Source organism: Aplosporella prunicola (genome assembly GCF_010093885.1).
Source record: "Aplosporella prunicola CBS 121167 unplaced genomic scaffold K452scaffold_2, whole genome shotgun sequence".
In the NCBI taxonomy this organism is placed as follows: domain Eukaryota; kingdom Fungi; phylum Ascomycota; class Dothideomycetes; order Botryosphaeriales; family Aplosporellaceae; genus Aplosporella; species Aplosporella prunicola.
This window is the reverse complement of record NW_022983530.1, coordinates 908,392-927,595: the sequence shown is the minus strand read 5'-3', so window position 1 is coordinate 927,595 and position 19,204 is coordinate 908,392. Positions and strand designations below refer to the sequence as shown.

Genomic DNA, 19,204 nt, shown 5'->3' with positions numbered 1-19,204 from the left:
TAGTGACAGATTGTTTTCTTCAGATGACGCTCGATTGTTACCCTGGGCAGGGCTGTTTAGAGTTCCCGAGGTCTAGACTGCACACAGACCATCATTGTTGAAGGAAGCTGCATGGCTCGGGTATGCTGTGGAGTTCGGACAAGACAATCAGCTGCTAAGCGAGGTTAGACCAGAGACGACAGACGGCAGCGGAGTTAAAGTGCGAGGTACGAGTACCTAGTGTGCGCATCATACGACCAGCTTGCAACATTCCACCGGCACGGCTCACTGATTCGGGCGTTTCAGCTTGTAATTCGCGCTGCGGCAGCGGGTAGGTTTCCAGAAAACGAAAGTCCGTTGTTGGCAGCATTTAACGTCGGCATGTGAAGGCTGAGGAAGTTGTACGATTGCTGGTAAACAGCTTTTTGCAGTCGCTTCTGCGTGGGAGAATCCGTCGGCAAGTCACGAATCCTGCGCGCCGCCGTGTCGAACTGCGCAAAGGCGTCCATAAGCCGTTTCCGGACTTTGGTCGCGTCTTGAAGCTGCGTCGGCGTTGGCGGATCGTCAGGATTCTGCAGAACCGCAAGCAGCTTTTGGAACCTGGGCAGCAGTAGTCGGATCCCCCGCTTGAACTGGGTGAGGTTTTCGTACGCGCGTTGGTCGCGAGGCCTGTCGACGAGTTCGCGAGCAAAGTCGCTCTTGCTGAACAGCGTGTGCTTGCAGTCCAGGCACATGCGGATATCTAGACTCAACTGGGCCGAAGGTTTTTCGGACGTTTGGTCAGTCGGTGCGGCGACGTTCAAGCCAACCTCAGAGGAGCAACCCGTCTTGGGATCACCGCATACAACGCGTCCGCATAGTCGACAGTGATGCCGTCGGAAGGAGTAACTGGTAAACTCCTGTTGGCAAAATGGGCATTGCAAAACGTTGGCATCATCTTCCCAAGCAATGATGGATTGCTCCAAGGCTCGTTGCTGAGCTTTTGCACCGGACAAGGGCCATAGCAAGCCGCCTGCCCTGGTGTTTGGTTCAGGAGGTGGAGGGTTGGCCAGAAGTTGTGTGAGCTTAGTCAAGCGCTTTTCCAGCCGACTGATTTCCAGATTTGCCTTATCAACATGCTTTCTTCGGATATTTGTGAAAGCCGCAGTGTGATTGCGTTCGAAACCGTGGTGGTCATTATAGCCTTCCCTAGATTTGTAGCATGTCTCGCAGACCCGGCACCAGAAACCCCTAACCGGCTCATGCTGGGCTGACCGCGACAGCTTCATCTGATACATCGTGTGCTCCTCGCAGAAAAGCTTCCCGCACTTTCTGCAATTCACAGTCCCATTCATAGCCCCCAGCTTCTTCCCACAGGTCGGCTCACTGCAGGGATCTGCATAGCCCGGCCTTTGCCAGTGCGCTCTTGTAACAACTTCATCCGGATCTTGCCGTGATGGCTCTGGACCGGACAATCCTATGGTAGAGGCCGCGACCGCAACAGGTGTGTCGTTTGATTCAAAGACGTCGAGCCCCTTGAGCTTCTGGTTGAGCACGGCGAGCGGCTGGAACTTCTTGGCCTTGACCATCTGCGTCCTGAACCACGTCTTGACCTCATCCTGCTCGACCTCCTCCAAGTTTTGATGCAGGTCGTCCAGGTGCCGGTTGAGCTGCAACAGCGTGACCATCTCTTCGTTGCATATGGGGCAGACAAGCCTGGAGCTCGCCGAGGCGACGGCGACATTGTCATTCTGCTCGAGGGTGACGCGCGAGGCGAGGTCTTGCGGTTCGGCGGTCGAGGCGGCGGAGAAGGAGGATTGCGAGGCCAGAGATACGGAGCTCTCGGAAGGCGACAGTAAGCTGGAATTGCGGTGCTGCTGTGGACGAGGCGAAACAGCGGGCGACAGCGCTTTGGCACTGCCGAGCGTCCGTCCTCCGCCCAGCGACCTGCGCGAGGTCATCAAGTACTGTACGTTGTTGTCGTTGCTACGCTGACGCTGACGCTGTCGCGGTCGACTGTTCTCGTCGCTGTTGCCGAAGTCGCCCCCTGCTACACCACGGAGGCGGAGACGATAAGATCGCTGGCAGTATTTTCCCCGCCTTGGGCTCCACTTGTTGATTCACGCAAAGAAGTCGGGAGAAGAGGCAAGTCGTACCGAGTACTTGATTGGTAGTAGTCTTGAAGAAAGAGAGGATCGGGCCGCTGCGGGTTTTGAGGAACCCGCGCACGGAGCAGTAGCACCGCGGCTGATAACATCAGACTTGCCCTCCAGAACGCGGTAGATGCTAACGAAAAAAGGAAATTTCGCTATTGGCAGGCCAGGGCGCGGATTGGCTGGCGGAAGGGCGCGGGCGCGTAGAAGCACACAGTGTGGAGGCTACCCTTGCAGGGCCAAATATGGAACGAATCCCCTCCTTCCGTCCCACCACTAGAAAACGCGGGACTTCTTGTGTTTGCTACTTGTCCAGATTCCCCGCGGTCGATTGAAGCCCCCTCTCACTTCTCTTTTCTTTTACATATGAGCGACTCCAATTGATCTCATTCATGCTCGCATTTCCGGCCAGCTCCCGTCGCTGGACCCAGCTGCTGATTGCTGCCGGCTTGTCGCTCTTGTTTTTCTGTTTCTTGCTTTCGAGTTCAAGAAGAGACTGGGTCAGTGGCTATCTTTGGGCCGGGGAAGATGAGACAGGCGTCGAATATGTTCGGCCCGGAGAGTCATTGATGCCAGATGTTGGGCCCGCTGAGTCGGCAAAGATTGGGCCTGAAGAGTCGACGGGGGTTGAGCCTGAGAAGACGACGGAGATTGAACCTGAGAAAACTACAGGGATTGAGCCTGACAAGACAACAGAGGTTGAGCCTGAGAAAACGACGGATGCTCGTCCGCAAGAAACAGCAGAGATTAAACCGGAAGCTCCGACAAAAACTACCTATCCATGCCAGCAACTTCCCGGTGCTGAAGATGTTCTTGTCATAATGAAGACGGGCGCTACAGAGGCCCACGAAAAGCTACCTACCCATTTCAATTCCACGTTTCGCTGCACGCCGCACTACGCGATATTCTCAGACCTCGAAGAGGAAATCCACGGACACACCATTCATGACGCGCTGTATGAGATCCCAGAGGAAATCAAACAAGACAGCCCGGAGTTTCGGTTTTATGATAAGATGCGCGAGCTTCGTGCCGACGGAATCAATTTGGGAAGACTCAGTAACGAAGAAGTCCGTCATGCCGCTTGGGATTTAGATAAGTGGAAGTTTTTGCCGCTTATGAAGAAGGCGCTGGAGACCCGCTCGAAGTCGAAGTGGTTCGTCTTCATTGAGGCGGATACTTACATCGTATGGTCGAATCTTCTGCAGTGGCTTGAGCTCTTCGATCATACGCAGCCATATTATATCGGTCCGTGATGTCTCTTATTATCTGCTAATAATTGTTAGCGATCAAGCTTCTCTCGTATTGTATTCTTTTCAATGTCGAAAGACTACTAACCAACTCCCACTTTAGGTGGGCAAACCTGGCTTGGCGGAGAAGTGTTTGCCCACGGAGGCACCGGCATCATAATCTCACAGAAGGCGCTCACAATGCTTGTCGAAAAGTACAACAGCAGCACAGCGGAATTTATTGAGTTGACGCAAAAACACTACGCCGGCGATCTAATCCTATCCCTGGCGTTTAAGACCCTCAACATCTCACTCACAGCCACATGGCCCATTATGCAAGGCGAGACGCCATTCACTCTGGATTATACGGCTAAACATATGGCCCACCCCGTAGTGTCTTACCACCACATGCCATCTCCTTGGATAGATGGCATGTGGGAGTACGAACAGAAGTGGATCAATGGCACATACGGGGTAAGTTGAGCCGTACTATCATAATCCTTAGGGAAAACCTTGCTCACTGTCTCGTAGAATGAAACAATACTTCGCCACAAAGACGTGTTCCTGGACTTCGTAGGGCCTGAGATCATCGCCGGAGACAGAGTCTTTTGGGACAATATCAGCAAGGATATCGAGGAAGAGCTCGCCCCGAACAAGGGCCCGCATTCGTGTCTCGTCAAGTGCGAGGCAAATCCAGAATGCTTGCAGTGGCTGTTTGCCGCTGGTATGTGCAAGCTTGGAAAGGTCGTAAGGCTGGGATCCGCCGAGCTTAAGGAAGGAAGCATGGTGTCGGGTTGGATGGTGGATAGGATAAGTACCTTTGTGAGCGAATTGGGGCCCAAGGCAGATTGGATACTTGAATCACCAGACTGACCGCAGAAAGAAACCCAGCTTCTGGGGACTGATGCTTTAGCAAGCAGACAGTTGATTGCATACCAATGAGTTTGATCGCATGTACCTCTTTATTTGAGCCATATTTAGCAAACAATCTATACGTAATAGTTACCGCATAAAACTCGCCATCATCCTTCCCCACCTTCCACCCCCACCAACTCCATACACCATCTTTTCTAGGTAGGAGTGGAGCGGATTGAAACATCAAAAGTTATTCACCACAGCTACCCAAACCCTTTTGCTGCGATAAAAGCTCGTAAACGTTCGCATCCGGGTACTCGCTACTGCTACGAAAATTCGCGAGCGACAAGCAGATATCCGCAAGCCTAGCGAACGACGGCAGAGGTCCAGCGACAGAGCCAGTAGGGAACTAGCGAGCGACAGCATACCAAGTAGGCTGAGCAGATGTTAGTAGATACCCAGCGGCAGTCCCAGCGAGTGACAGCAATAGGCTAAGCGACCAGCACCGGGTGTTAAGAATTAAGCACCGAAATGCGTCTGTAAGTATACGTACGAGGAAGAGCTACTGTTGGCAGAGACTTAATTCAACATACAGCCCACGCTCGCGAGCTGGCCATCCTTCTACTATTTCAACTTCACCTCCTCGCACAACTTTCAATCAATCAAGCAAGTCAAACCTTTCCCAAACAAACATGTCACCATCAACTACACACCAGCCGCCCGAAGAACATCCCCCCTCTCCCTCTCCCAACACCACAGAGGGAGACAACCACCTCGCCCCAGAAGCCGAACCGATTTCATACAGCTCCCTCCCCGCCAACGTCCAGGAGCATCTCCGTGACGCGGGCGCTGCCGCCCATGGCAAATTCGTGGCCATCAAATGGGACGCCCTGCCACAGGATGCACAAGCTTGGATCCGCGAGCATCCCCTACAAGCCACGTGCTACGCCGTCGGCGGCGGAATGATGTTATTCCCGCTCGCGGCTGCGACGCCGGTCCTCGGTGCTGTTGGGTTTGGCGCTGCGGGGCCTGTTGCTGGTACGTACACGCTTGCTGCTTGCCCTGTCTCTGAGTTGTGTTCTAGTCGGAGTTGACTTTATTGTGTGATAAAGGTTCGCTGGCGAGCGCCGCGCAATCGATTTGGGCGCCGGTGGCTAGTGGGGGTCTTTTCGCGACGTTGCAGAGCGCGGCGATGGGTGGATATGGGGCCGCAATTGTGGCGGGGACGGTGCAGGCGGCTTCCGGGGTGGGGATGGCAGCGATGGGGGCGTGGAACTATTTGAGAGGTGAGAGTTGGGAAAAGGGAGAGGAGGGTAAGGAGGACGCAGAGAAGGAGGGCGAGGATGAGGATGAGAAAAGCAAGGAGGGAGAGAAGAAGCAAGAAAGTTGTATGGCGACCGCACAAACAGAAGCTAGCGGCTAGCAGGTTGCTTCTGGTCCGTTTACTGCTTAGATATTGTGCTATGGCATGACGAGAGCTTTCTCGCCATAATATGTAGACTTGGAATGGTCTTCTTTGGATCAGATTTTAGATTTACGATCGAAGCTGCCGACAAGAAATGACAAAAGTGCTTAACGTACCTAGCGTCACGGCTAAAGTTTGATCTTTCCTGATAAAATAAAACCTCTTTACTAAATTAGCAGTATTGCGAATTCAAACGGTTTAATGGTATCAACGTGCAGATTAAGGTGACTTATACATAAAGCACCGATTTATTTTGCGACAAGACTCGTAACGTCCGTCACCGTGAAGCGAGATTCACCGTCTTGTGAGATGGTGATGCTTGTACGGAGTAGAAGAGACATAGTTAAAACATGCAGAGTCTGTGTGTGCTCTAAGATCTTTTCATATATACCCAGGACTCGGGCTGTGAGATAGGCACGGAGTACTCTGTAGGGACTGCTTGTATCGTCCTCTGTCTCGTTATAAGAGGTTAAGAAATGCACGAAATAAATTGGCCGTTCAACTTCACTGACGTTCCTACTCCGGGTAAGAAGTAGCGAGGAGCCCTGCTCACGCCGGAACCTTGTTTGTCCGTATAATAATATCTGCCCTCAGGAATGTACCTAGCGCGCGTAGCGCGACGTCGTCAGGTATGGCGTTGTTATCCGAGCGCTGGATCTTGGTTTTGATCTGCTCGAGTTTGTCTATTAGGGTAGCAATGTAGCCCATGCAATTCTTATCGATGATGTGCAGTCCTTTGCCGATTATCCAGTTAGCTATGTAGTGTTCACCTGCAGAGCACATGAGCTGCCTGTCTCGTGAGTTCGGTGGGGGCGGGACTTACGGGTTCGCCTTCTCGAGCTGGGTGGCGCGGACTGCAAAGTGCAAGATTTCAGCGGGGAGTCTGCTTGCCATGGTGAGAATGAAAGCGCTGGGATGGAGCGGGGTGGTGGTGCAGCTTGATGTTGACCGCGACCGCGCCGGCCTGCCCGCCTCGGCTCCAATTGACGCTAAAGTTTAGCGGTGGAGATCATGTCTTCTAGAAACCCCGCGCATAACGAGCTTGGCGTCACTGAGGCCAGCTTGCAAGAGCTGCCAATATAACCCTTCCACGCCGCAATTCTTCCTTTTCCGCCCTGTCTTTTCACTCACTCGATTCCCCTGCCTCCCGTGCAGCTTCGCCGCGATCATGGTGTGCCTCAAACCATTGGTTGCTGCGGCGGCTACGCTTCTGCTCTCAGCGCCCGTGGTAGCTGAGAGCATGTACTCCAAGAGCTCGCCTGTTGTTCAGGTCGACGCAAAGAACTATGACAGGCTCATTGCCAAGTCCAACCATACTTCTGTAAGCTCGTGCTAGCTCTGCTTACATAGATTTTTGCTGACTCGGTCCAGATTGTCGAGTAAGCCTTTCACAACTTTACGCCGGTGATAATGCCCTGACCCCCCCTCAGATTCTACGCTCCCTGGTGTGGCCACTGTCGCAATCTTAAGCCCGCCTACGAAAAAGCCGCGAAGAACCTTGCCGGCCTAGCCAAGGTTGCTGCCGTAAACTGCGACGAGGATGTCAACAAGAATTTCTGCGCCACCATGGGCGTGAAGGGCTTTCCCACCCTGAAGGTCGTCCGCCCAGGCAAGAAGCCTGGCCGTCCAGTTGTTGAGGACTACCAAGGCGCCCGGAGCGCCAAGGCCATCGTAGACTACGTTGCCGACAAGATTCCAAACCATGTGAAGAGAGTGGGTGACAAGGATATCGAGGGCTGGCTGGAGGAGAACACGGAAGCCCCGAAGGCGATGCTATTCACGGAGAAGGGCACTACGAGCGCACTACTACGGTCATTGGCTATTGACTTTCTGGGCAGCATTGAGGTCGCGCAAGTACGCAACAAGGAAAAGGCGACTCTGGAGAAGTTTGGCGTCACAAAGTTCCCGACGTTGATCTTGCTCCCGGGTGGCGACAAAGAAGCAATTGTATATGATGGCGAGCTGAAGAAAGAGCCAATGGTTGCCTTCTTTTCGCAAGTCGCGTCGCCAAACCCGGACCCTGCTCCTTCCAAGGGCAAAGCCGACAAGACAAACGGAAAGGACTCCAAGGCCAACGACTCAAAGAAGTCCGCCTTCTCTGCCGCATCCAAGTCTCATGAGTCTGCGGACTCTTCCGCCGCTAAAGCTACGGCTTCGACGGAGACGTTGGAAAACAACAACCCTACCGAGTCTCCTGACCCTAACGTGGTTACTGATGACACTCCCTTGCCTGTTGAAATCAAGGACCTCCCTCCTACTGTTCCTGTACTTGTTACCTCTTCAGAGTTGGAAACCGCCTGTCTCACTTCCAAGGCCAGGCAGTGTGTGCTGGCATTCCTCCCTCCGCAGGTGAACGCGGAAGAGCCGCTTCCTGAAGATGCTCAGACAGCTCTCACCAGCTTGGGCGAGGTGCTGAAGAAGCACAAGAAGGGCGGACATCAACTATTCCCGATCTACAGGGTGCCAGCGGACAATGATTCAGCTGAGAAACTGAGGAAAGACCTTGGCCTCAAGAAGGATGGCGTTGGGATGTTGCTTCTCAATGCGAAGAAGGGATGGTACAAAAAGTACGACGGTGCGGAATACAGCAGAAACGCTGTGGAGAGCTGGATCGACTCCTTGAAAATGGGCGAGGGCAAGAAGGAGAAGTTGCCAAAGGGCCTTGTCGTTGAGGCTAAGGAGCCTGCTGAGGACAAGGAAGCCAAGCAGCAGCCTGTGAAGATTGATGTCGAGGACATTATGGAGGAACAGGAGAAGCAATCTCCGGAGCACGGAGAGTTGTGAGAAGATTGATATCACGAGAATGATTTCGGAGTTTAAAGTTTTCCGTAGCGGCATAGTTTGCTAGCAACATCATACTGTTGACAGTCATTACACACTTCCATCACCAAACTTCTCTTGTGTCTCTTCGACGTGCCGATCATATCCTCATGAAACGCTTATGATCGTTCTCCACTGCCACGCAACCAACGCTTACTAAAAAGCCGCCCTTATAGCTGTGTGTTTCTCACATTTTTCTCTTTCTCTCAACAACTCACACACACCCTCGCAGAAGCGGTAGAGTGCGACACTAGTAATGTCGAGGCCGTCGGTTCGAGGACAGATGCTGTTCGGGAGCTCAATGCAAGTTTCCAGACTTTCTTTTTTATTTTTGTTCAAACGTAAAAACATAGCAATCTCGGATGTTTTCCCGTGAGTGCGGCACTTCTTTTCAATGCTCCATGCCGCCACTCTGTCTACAGCGTCCGTATAGCGAAACAGGGCTCCGTATGGCCGATCCCCTTTGGCTGGAGTTGGACTTCACGGATCCTTGGCCCGCTTTCCTGGTTTTTGGTAGGGTTGCGGGCAATGTGTGGAGTGGACATATATAGAGTTTTTTTTGAGTTACTTTGTATCTAGACATTTTTGTTTTTCTGTGCGGTGGAGAGCATTTGGTGTTGCTGGTGTGGACGTGCGTCTTGGTCCGTTCGGAGTCTCGAATGCATCTGTATGCGCACGGTCATTTTTGATACAAACATCCCAAGCACTCCTTTTGAGGAATGGGGACTTGAGGTGATCGGGTAAGGCCTTGCAGTAGTGAATGTTAGAATGGCAATGAAGCTACCCAAGTAATATTCGGCTTTGCCATGCTTTCCGGGCCGCGCGACAGCCCGAATCTCGGGCCGAGTTGTTCGGTGCAATTTTTCTCATACTTCAGCCCCACCGACCGGGCACGCACAAAATTCAACACGAGGGCAAGGCAAAATCGTTACTCAGGCGCTCAGTTGGGAGCAGAATGCAACAAAAAAAAAAAAGACGTGAGTTCGGCTTTGCAACCTGGAGACGCAAAGCCTTGGATTTCCGCGCTCTGCCGCCCGCCCCGCTCTATCAGCCCGCCTCAACACCACAGGAGTATCCCGAACGCCGGCAAAAAAGATGATATGCCAGGAATTGAACCTGTAACAGTTGGATTCGCCGGGAATTGAACCCGGGACCACTCCCATAATAGGACTCGTCACAAGGTGTGATGATAGTGCTAAGGGAGTATCATACCACTAGACCACAAACCCGATGCCATTACTGGCTGTTGATGAAAGTGTTTCAATTTTCAATTATTATATACAGTATATCTGTTCAAAGGAATGCAGTAAGCATGTCCATCAGCGAGGAATGGAAAGTGACAACAATGGCGCCGTTCAGTTGATCGTGGTCAATTGCCACTACACATGGCGGATGGGCAGAGATCATTATTCATCACCCCATTGAGGGGTATTCTGTAGAAGCGAAAGCATGTCAAGTCGCATTAGATTTGAAATAATTGGATACTATAATCCCGCTTACAAGCTCCTATGAGAAGACAAGAACGCTCCTTATAGATGACTTCTTATATAGACCTATAGCTTGCGTTCATAGCTAAATATGTCCCTCATGAGGGTATGTAAACTGTAACGTTGTCCCCTTCCGATCGGGGTAACAAACCAAAGCACAAAAATGCATAATTAAAGACCGAAAACAACAACGACCCAAAATACTCTCACGATGCCAACGCCCTCTCAACCCTCGAGCTCTCGCGCCTTGATCTCCCACTTCACCTTCTCTTCAACCTTGTTCAATGCAAAATCAACTTCCACTTCCACCCAATCCTCCTTCCCCTCAAACTTAGCCGCCACGCGCAACACATCCCAAAAGCTCGGCAGCAGCTCCCGCACCTTATCATCCAACCTTGGCTGAAAGACATCCCCCCGTCTCGAGCTACATATCTCTTTTACTGCGCTCTGCACAAATATCACCTGCGCGTCGCTACCGTCCTCCCGCGCTGCATCCCGTGTTTCGACAGAGAGCGCTGCCCACGCTCGTGCAACGCTGACATGCAGGTTGCAGTGTGTAGAAGAGGGAGGCGCGGGAGTAAGTGTCGGCTCCGGGAGGCCGGTGGAGGAGGTACCGCCTGCGAAGGCGGCGCGAAGGTGTGTGGCGCGAGCGGCGCGGAGATTGGCTAGGAAGTCAACGGTCAGGGGCGTGGAGGAGGTGGTAGAAACGGGAGCGAAGGGCTCGCCACATATGCCACAGTGAAGGACGCTGGGGCCGAAGGGCGTAGCAAAGGGAACGACGGCGGTGGCGTGGATGTTACCGTCGTTGGCGATGGTGGTGGGGTGGTCGGAGGCATCGTGCTGTCGGAATATTGATAGGAGAGTGGGCTCGATGGCAGAGGTGGAGAGTGGGGTATTAATGGAGAGAACGCTGGGTGCAAGGGGCTGTTCGTTCTGTAGTTTGTGGAAGAATGTCTTTGCGCTCGTGTGGCCTTTCTGATGGTATATGAGCCAGAAAAGCAACAGCTGGACGCGAGGCATAATTCGTAGCTGATCAGCCTGCTCCCAGTCTTTCAGAAGTTCAGTGTCTGCCTTTAGGAAGGCTGACAGTGCGGCCCAGAACTTATCTGTGGAAGTGACGATGGATTCCTCACCCCCAAAGTCGACAGGAACAAGGTCTGCATTAAATTCGGAGTAGACCATCGTAAGAAGGGGCTGCGTCCAGGCCTCGCCGAGGTTCCCCGTTGAATCGCGATACAGCTGCGCCAGGAAACTAGAGGTTACGGCGTGCAGGACCTTAGTAGCCTTAAGATCGCGGATTGTCTTGTCGTCGAAGGCCCCGGTGGCCTTGCCAAAGGCAACAAGCTGCATGAACCCTCCCACTGGATAGCGAACGGCGAAACTGTCTAGGCCTTCTGTTTGAAAGTTCCGGGCGGCCCACTCCAATGCCTTCGGATACGGAACCCAAGGCCCTTGTTCATCAAAAGTCTCCCTACACGACGTGTTCTGTAACATGTTCGCCAGCGTCCATTCAAACATGGTCCGTCGCTGATGAACTTCTGAGTCTGGAAGGCTTTCTGTGTCCACCGACGCTCCAGCCCATGCTTTCGTCTTCAGCGTGTTGTCTAGCATAGCCATGAACAACTGCGCAGCGCCAGAGGCGCCTGTCCGCAAGCCACCGGTAAGAGCCAAGAAAAGCTGCTCGTTAACATATTTCTTGTTACTGCCATTGTAGTCAAACGTCGGTATTACGGCTGAAATTTCCTCTCCGTAAATAGATTTTCCTGGGCGGCCAAGCAGGGCGCATTGGAAGCAGACACATTGGCTAGAAATGAGATCTTGGTTTTTGCCATGCTTCCCAGCGGCGAGAGGGAAGTCCAGTGCGAAGTTGTCCGTATTGAAAGCACCATCAGCGCCTTTCTTGATGGCAATTGACATGACTTCATTGTCTCCACAGCACACTAGGCAATCGCTTCGAAAGGCTGTGGGCGTCTCCAGATCCAATGTTGCAATTGCAACATCTCCTTCCGTTGGAGCTACTGTCGTGGCCCGACGAGCACGGTTGCTTCGCCGAGAAAGGATATCCGCTGTGTAGCCGGAGCTTTCGATCTCCGCCAACGTTTGAAGTGCCCGATCAACTAGTCTGTTTCTGGACCGGGCTTCTAGAGCTTCTGGGGATTCCAATGCATTCTTGGCAGCAACTTGGTATGTCCGGCGGTTTGTGGCGTGTGCTTCCCTGAGTTGTGCTTGAAGTTGGCTTCGGATCTCATTGTCTAGGCCAGCTTCACCCAAACGCGCAACTATAGCATTTGCGCCGGCTATGTCCTCAAGCTTGACTGCCATCTCAGTTACCTTCTGCTGCAATATGAACTGACGAAGGTCTCCAATTTTGCCCCTGGTCTTGCATGTGATCGAGAGATTGTCGAAAGCTTCTTCTGCCAAAAGTTGCTCGAGGTCGTCATTGGAGAGCATTCTTGCTGCCAGAAGCGCATCTAGATCCACAACAATACCACGACCGTTCAATCTTTCCCACTCTACTCCCAACGATATGCCTGAAGTAGGTGTGATCCGAGTGTCAGCAGACGGGACTTGGATTTTGTTCTTCTGACAGTTGGCAATGAAATCTTCTTCGTTCAAGAAGAACCTGAGGTGCTCCCAGGTGGATAGGTCGGGTGTCGAATTGCCATGAGCGTCTGTGAGTGCGGCAAAGCATCCCTTGGAGGCCAAAGTGTAGATAGTACCGGTGTTCTTGTCCACGAACAGGCATATCGCATCTTGAGCGTTGGCAAAGAATGTGATCCCTACGGAGATGTCCACACTGCTCGGTGACTCCCGCTTGGTACCTGTGATGACAAAGATGACAGGGACATTGAGCACTTCTTTCTCTGTGGCTTCTGCGGAGAGCCTTTGAACTTCGTAGGAGCCAACCTGACCATCAGTCAAGAGGTACCATACATCAGATCGAAGGATAGCGCCAAGAGATTTAGGGTTGTTAAGTATCCTCCAAGGGCTAGTACCACCCATGACTCCCCCCCATGGCGTCGAAAGCAGAGTTTCGACGGAGGCGGGATCGTTACAATTGGATCCCCATAAGGTTGCCTCGTCTCCACGACCTCGTTGATGTACTCCTTGAACGAAGGCTTGCTCTGACCGTATGATGCTGCCCGACGTGGATCCCGAAGCGTCGACTGCAAAGAAATGGCGTGCGTCTACCAGAGGTACCAGGGTAGGGGGAATTTGCTCATGTTTGGGGAGTTGTTTCCAGGCTGGTGTGGATTCGCCAGTAATGGCAGCTGAAATGTTGTCCATGGTGATTTCTGGAGAAAGAAGGGAAGACACGGTCTTGAGCCTACCTTTTATGCATACCAAGCGATGACTCTGCAACAACATGTCCATGCCAGTGGCTGAGCCAACACAGGAGAAACATGACGCCCGAACGTCTCAATCTGGCAGTCGCTCCTCCAAAGAGTGAATGGGGTTAGCGTAGGCAGACACCGCTGCGGTGTCATTACTCCGCACCTGTCAGCGGTGAAGAGTGCGATGACTCTACGAACCCATCACCGCGATTGCTATGCACATGCTTGACAGGAGCCAATGCTTTGTCGGGTGATGGTTATTTGCTGGTGAAAGTTGGCAACATGGAGTCATGCCACATACGCAGTCATCACGTGATTCATGTAGCCTTTCAAATCACTGCGATGAAACACAGTAGAGCTATGCATCCATTATTAATGGAGATTGAGCAAGCTGTATTCTGACTTTCTTAGGTCTCTGTCGAAGGATATGTCACGACCGCGATGCGGAGACGAAGAAAATAGGTAACACAAATATAAAGGCGCAAATCACTCTAATCAGGTATACGTACGGTGGTTAAAATAGCCTAAATGGGTGGTCAAATTATCCGGGGCCGAGGGCCAAATTTAGTTCGTTGACGAGACCCAACAAGTGATTCCACTTTACAACGCGACACAACATTTCAACGGTAGTCCGGTTCATATGCTGCCTCACCTATCCAAATTATGTATCTCCAATGGCGATCGCACCACTGCGCTTCCATTCATCTTCATCTTGCGGGATAAGCCTAGAACATATTTCTTCAGCGGGGTCGTCAGCGAATAACCTAGTCAATTGTCGCGCCAGAGACGAGCTGAGCTCTCTATCTTACATGGCTGCATCCAGACGCGGTGGGCAGGTGGGCTAATCTCGATTTATTGCATATGCATCTAGCCTTGCTGCACCCGGTGGCCCCGCGCGGATTGCAATCAAGCAGCTTATATTCCATCATGCTCCCTGAGAAACTCTGCCAACGCTGAACCTGAGCGGAAGACCAAGTTAGGTTTCCTAAACGCACGGCACAGTCGCCTATTGGAAAAGCCCAGGATCTGGGACATTTGTTAAACGCTAAGCAACATACGCAAGGGACCCTCGATCACCAGTATTCGGAATACGCAGAATGTCAAGAAATGTCGCGATGTCTACTTCATCCCTGCCTGGAACTGGCACGGATGATGGCCAACCCGGACAACCGCGCCACAGGACCCGAAATGGTAGAAAAAAGCGACGCGATGCGGCTGAAGTAGTACCCCCAGCGCCACGGGATGAAAATGAAAGGCGCAATAGCAGCAGAGGAACCGCGGAAACCGAAGGAAATACCCGTAAACTCCCTCCAGGTGATATGCTCACAAACACCTCCCCAAAGAGAACCGGATACGCTGGTAACTATGTCGATAACTACCCAACGGACAACCCTTTCATGTCTGGACCCCCTCAACCTTACAGGGCAGGCGATCCTAGTGGTCAAGTTGCGCCTGCTTCAGTCTTTAACTCGACGCGTCCGTATCCGTATCCGTATCAACCACGACCACCACCACCCCCTCCTCCTTCCAAGCCTATGGACAACCACAAAACAACATTTGGTCCTCCAGCAGAATACCATCCATCTGCAGCGTCTTATGATACTTCCGCATCTCGTCATCTTTCCGCACCCGTTCCTCCAGGTGATTTAGGGCAACGATATGGTTCAAATTATCCTCAGCGTCGAGATCACCTTAGAAGTAATGACGCTTATAACACGATGGGACGTGACTACAATCCCCCAGCAGAAGGGTACCCGGGTTCAGTGAATGCTAGTGTTCCATCAATGGTTCAACTTCTACGCCAACGAAGAGATGCATTGGCTGGCAAAATCGATGCCTTGAAATACGAGCAAACAGCCTTCTCAGACCTTATTGAAGACGAACGCCAGTCCAAGCTGGAGGAAAGGTTGAACCGTCTGGAACAACGTGTAACAAGGCCAACTTTTACATCAACGCCGGCTCCCGCATCTATACCGGCTCCCGCATCTATACCGGCTCCCGCGCCTATTCCAAGCACTTCATTGTCTTCGAAGTCCGCTTTAACTCCTCAGGAGTTTGATGTTGTCGAACGACTCGAACGACTCGAAGTAGCTGCACAGAAACTGAAAGTGGCTACTGATGCCGCAGAAAATGAGGCTGCCATCAAAGCTGCTGTACGTAAAGAAGATGAAGACAAATTTGCGAGCGTGTTTGAGCTTTTGATAAAGTCTCACGAGGAGCAAATGGCTCGTAATCGCGCGACGCAAGAAAAGGCGGCAGTCATCGAAGCGGAAGCTGGAGCCAAGGTTGCCGAAGCCAACCATAAGGCTGCGCAAGCAGTTGAGGCCCGGTTAAATGCTCAAGAAGTGGCCGCAACACTTGAATCTCTCTTACGGGCCAAGGAGGAAAGCAAGACTGGTCTGGGGGATCATGAGATTCAAGCAACTACTACATTTCCTTCTCTCAAAGAGGAGTTGGTTACTGCCAAAAAGGACGTTCTAGGCAAGACATCCGCAACCTCTCTTCATGCAGAAAGCCTGGCGAACGGTACAACATTTCTCAACTCGGAGCATAGCCAAGCTGCAATAACCCTTGAAGACTGCTTCGGAAGAAAGGTGCTTTTACCAATGCCAGAATGTAAATCCTGGGAGGTAAGTACTCTTGGTTCCACAGATGTCGCTATGTATTGACTTGTTCGCCTAGAGGGTCGAAAAAGTCATAAAATCAGCTTTTCATGGCGCTGAAGAGACTTTGGATGACGACATTGAACAGCGATTGTATTGGTTGTATACGTCGGATCATCAACTTATTGTTCCCGAAACATGGTCCTCGGTTGTACAACCAGGTTGGACTGTGCACATGAAACTACACCGCGAACTCGAGCAAAGCGATCGTTCGTATGTTTCTTCAGAAATCTCACAAACCGAAGAGGGCCGGCATCGGCCACTTAAAAGCAGAAGTGGATCGATAAAAAGCTCTTCAGGATCCTCCCTACTGTCTTCGTCGAGAATGACTTCATCAGAGCCCAGGAGGACCCGCATGTCTGTCCCGCCTCCGGTTCCTGATGCCCCATCAGCACAGGCAGGAGAATACGGCCCAACCCTTTGGAACTTACCGCTCGAATCAATTGCTGGAAACTTTGAAAACATCAAGTCTGGGTCTAACAAGGGAAACAATGGCCGAACCAACCATACGGATGAACCGGAGGCTTCTAACGTGTCGAAGGGCTCTATAGTACCTAATGAACCCCAAGAAGGCGGAGTCTTTAAAAAATACGAGAAACCGAAGGTTGACGATGCTTCGGAAGTCTCGAATGGCGAACATCAATGGAATCAACAACCAAGTCAGGGCAACGCAAGCATCACTGCCGACGGTCTCGCGTCACCACGGTTCAAAGCGGACCTTTCTGCTCATACAGTACCTCCCGAGAATACAGTCTCAAGTGACTTGCTAGAGTTTCGAGATCAGTATGAGGTTAAAGAACGTACAACTTCTCTTGAAGACGAGCCCAAACGCTTTCAACATTTGGGCCATACCAACCTCCTTGACTTTGATAAGTCAGATTTTGATCCTGTTGAAGGCTCGAGGAATGGGGTGCAAGGTGTGATTCACGTGGTGGATAGTGAGAACCACATCCCTGCTTCCAAAGCTCTTCCCGTGGACACACAGCGTCCTGACAAACTTGAGAAATATTTGCCATATCCCTTGCAAGTTATGGAGCAAGAGACGAACCACTCTGGATTTATCGTGGATGCTGAAAGTGGCCGAGTCACCGATTCAAAGACAGACGGAAGAGGCGAAATTGCTCCGGAAGAGCACTTTTTAGCCCCAAGAGCAGGGCTGAATGGACTTTCACCGGAAACATCTACACTGACCAATATAGAAGAGGACCCCAAAAACAACAGATCCAAAACCGATGAGAAGAAACATCAAATGACAGCTATCTTGGGCGCTCTGGCTGGGCACCAACCGGGAATGGACAAGGTATGGACCCAATCCTTGTTTAATTTGACGGTCTTGTTACCGTTTTTACTCTTAAGGAGTCTGAATTTTGTTATTCAATGGGTCGTCTGATTTAACACTTCACAAACAGAATACATGTGGCACCGATTATCGTACTACCCTTCGACTAGGCAAAAACTATAGCACGGCACCATCCCAGATCGGAAACGATTGCGCTTCTAACCCTGGTCTCCGTGTAAAGGACGGCCTCACAGAGCAAAAAGATAATGAGCTGTCTACAGTACCGGAGCACGAAGAGTCGTTGGCACCAGCCGAGCCTGTCCTTGGCAGGCTTACCGATGGAATACAAACTCAAGCCACCTTCGCTCGCAGTTGTATTCTCCTTGACCCTTTATTGTCCGAGTCAAAGCCTAACGCGGACTTGATCCCCGGCTTGAAAAGCTCACCATTGATAACCCTCCAAAATTGCGACCCTAGTTGGTCTGGCAGAGGCCAACATATTGAATACTCGAATGAGTCTGAGATTCCATTGCAAACATGCAAATCATTGGGGCATGGCGCCACTGCTATGGTAGAAGCATGTCGTCTAAACCAATACACTATTGCCCGAAAAATAATTCGCCTTCATCGAAGAATGAAGAAAGAAGAGGCAGTAATCGAAGTCGAGCACCTTCAGCGCCTGCGGCATCCCCATATCGTCCAGCTTATAGGGAGCTACCTCCTTCCAAAAAAACAGTTTGCTATCCTCATATACCCTGTGGCAGACTACAACCTCGATGAGTTCATGCAACGCTGCGAACAGCTTGGTACATCCAGCATAGAGACACGATCACTTTCTGGTTTTGTACCATGTCTGATTCATGCCATGGCCTATATACACGACAAGAAAATCAAACATATGGACATCAAGCCCCTGAACGTATTGGTAAAATCGACTGAAAGCAAAACGCATCCCTACACTGTCTATCTCGCCGACTTCGGTATCGCCAGAGCTTACAAGGCGCATGAAGATATGGATACAAACACTAATATTTCCTTCACAAGAAAATACTGCGCACCCGAGATCCCAAACAAGAAGCGACGCGGCAAAAAGGCCGACATATTTTCTCTTGGATGCGTTTTTGCAGAGATTTTCACTGTTCTTGCAGGGGAATCTTTGGAAGACTTCACTGATTTACGAGAGGAGAACACAAAACAAGATGATGGTGGTGACGACTCGGATGCAGAAATCCAACAGTATTCAAGACAAGGTGATGGATGTTACCACACGAATATGGTCATAGTGAGAAAATGGCTGGAAAATTTGCGCTTTCCTGCAGATACCCCGGTATACTGGGAATTGTGGCTACCTCTGCTACAGCGAATGCTTCGACGAGACGCTGCTGATCGGCCATCAGCAAGAGATCTATTGAGGTATTGCGGTGGGTCGAGAGATTGCTGTCGTGGGCCTGCCCCCTCCTATGACGGTGGAGAAGAGTCACAGTCTGTTTCCTCTCTTATGGCCGAATAGTCTTCTCTACCCTCATATTTGTAAGGTTTTTCGTTTGATAAAAGGTTTTTGGAACTCAAAGATAGCAGGGCTTTTATTGGTATCAGCAATATATACCCGTCGCCGTACTGATGAACCAGATTCGCACGCGACCTAATTGGCGCCGGGCCTCAGGTTAAGATACATTCTGTTAGTTAATGTTCCATCTGTTAACAGTCCTTAAGTTGTGCTATCGGCTTGCTAGGTTTGATCGGCAAGCACCTTTCTTTTCCTCTGCAGCTCGTAGGTTCGACACGGAGCCAACTCACTTCCTCCTACATTACCCGATAATTATACCGATTATACCGCGCTAAGTTATGCTCCCTCGGAATCACCAATGAAGCAATGCGACAAAGAGGAATGTCTATGCGGCAAGATAAGAGATTTGCCGTCGGTACGCGCTACGACACACTGCGAAGTTATCTGTTTAACGCT

The 19,204-nt window shown here is 51.3% G+C and overlaps 7 protein-coding genes and 1 non-coding gene across 8 annotated transcripts; 4 read left to right on the top strand and 4 right to left on the bottom strand.

Moving 5' to 3' along the window:
- Nucleotides 1–96: 96 nt before the first annotated feature.
- On the bottom strand, nt 97–2,115 carry K452DRAFT_282979 (uncharacterized protein). Its single transcript, XM_033539681.1, has one exon. The coding sequence runs from the start codon at nt 1,917–1,919 to the stop codon at nt 282–284; it is 1,638 nt and encodes a 545-aa protein (XP_033402488.1). The 5' UTR covers nt 1,920–2,115; the 3' UTR covers nt 97–281.
- A 272-nt stretch (nt 2,116–2,387) lies between these two features.
- Nucleotides 2,388–4,347, top strand: K452DRAFT_282978 (glycosyltransferase family 31 protein). Its single transcript, XM_033539680.1, has 3 exons — nt 2,388–3,356; nt 3,462–3,811; nt 3,869–4,347. Exons 1-3 carry the CDS (start codon nt 2,504–2,506, stop codon nt 4,208–4,210), a joined length of 1,545 nt encoding a protein of 514 aa, XP_033402487.1. The 5' UTR covers nt 2,388–2,503; the 3' UTR covers nt 4,211–4,347.
- Nucleotides 4,348–5,103: 756 nt separating this feature from the next.
- K452DRAFT_193951 (uncharacterized protein) lies at nt 5,104–5,435 on the top strand (the record flags this gene model as incomplete). Its single annotated transcript, XM_033535901.1, has 2 exons — nt 5,104–5,230; nt 5,305–5,435. Coding segments are annotated over 2 exons (258 nt in total), but the record flags the coding sequence as incomplete, so codon positions are not given.
- Nucleotides 5,436–6,206: 771 nt separating this feature from the next.
- Nucleotides 6,207–6,551, bottom strand: K452DRAFT_294316 (uncharacterized protein; the record flags this gene model as incomplete). The annotated part of the gene is made up of 2 exons (XM_033541685.1): nt 6,207–6,447; nt 6,481–6,551. The coding sequence occupies 2 exons, from the start codon at nt 6,549–6,551 to the stop codon at nt 6,207–6,209; spliced, it is 312 nt and encodes a 103-aa protein (XP_033402485.1).
- A 199-nt stretch (nt 6,552–6,750) lies between these two features.
- Nucleotides 6,751–8,546, top strand: K452DRAFT_314999 (uncharacterized protein). Its single transcript, XM_033543823.1, has 3 exons — nt 6,751–6,978; nt 7,029–7,036; nt 7,088–8,546. Exons 1-3 carry the CDS (start codon nt 6,826–6,828, stop codon nt 8,439–8,441), a joined length of 1,515 nt encoding a protein of 504 aa, XP_033402484.1. The 5' UTR covers nt 6,751–6,825; the 3' UTR covers nt 8,442–8,546.
- A 1,057-nt stretch (nt 8,547–9,603) lies between these two features.
- Nucleotides 9,604–9,706, bottom strand: K452DRAFT_t9. Its single transcript has one exon. It is a non-coding gene; the product is annotated as a tRNA-Ala (tRNA).
- Nucleotides 9,707–9,968: 262 nt separating this feature from the next.
- K452DRAFT_282973 (uncharacterized protein) lies at nt 9,969–13,512 on the bottom strand. The gene has a single exon (XM_033539679.1). It carries the CDS (start codon nt 13,250–13,252, stop codon nt 10,190–10,192), a length of 3,063 nt encoding a protein of 1,020 aa, XP_033402483.1. The 5' UTR covers nt 13,253–13,512; the 3' UTR covers nt 9,969–10,189.
- A 419-nt stretch (nt 13,513–13,931) lies between these two features.
- K452DRAFT_314997 (uncharacterized protein) lies at nt 13,932–19,078 on the top strand. The gene is made up of 3 exons (XM_033543822.1): nt 13,932–15,929; nt 15,982–17,262; nt 17,372–19,078. The coding sequence occupies exons 1-3, from the start codon at nt 14,397–14,399 to the stop codon at nt 18,749–18,751; spliced, it is 4,194 nt and encodes a 1,397-aa protein (XP_033402482.1). The 5' UTR covers nt 13,932–14,396; the 3' UTR covers nt 18,752–19,078.
- Nucleotides 19,079–19,204: the final 126 nt, after the last annotated feature.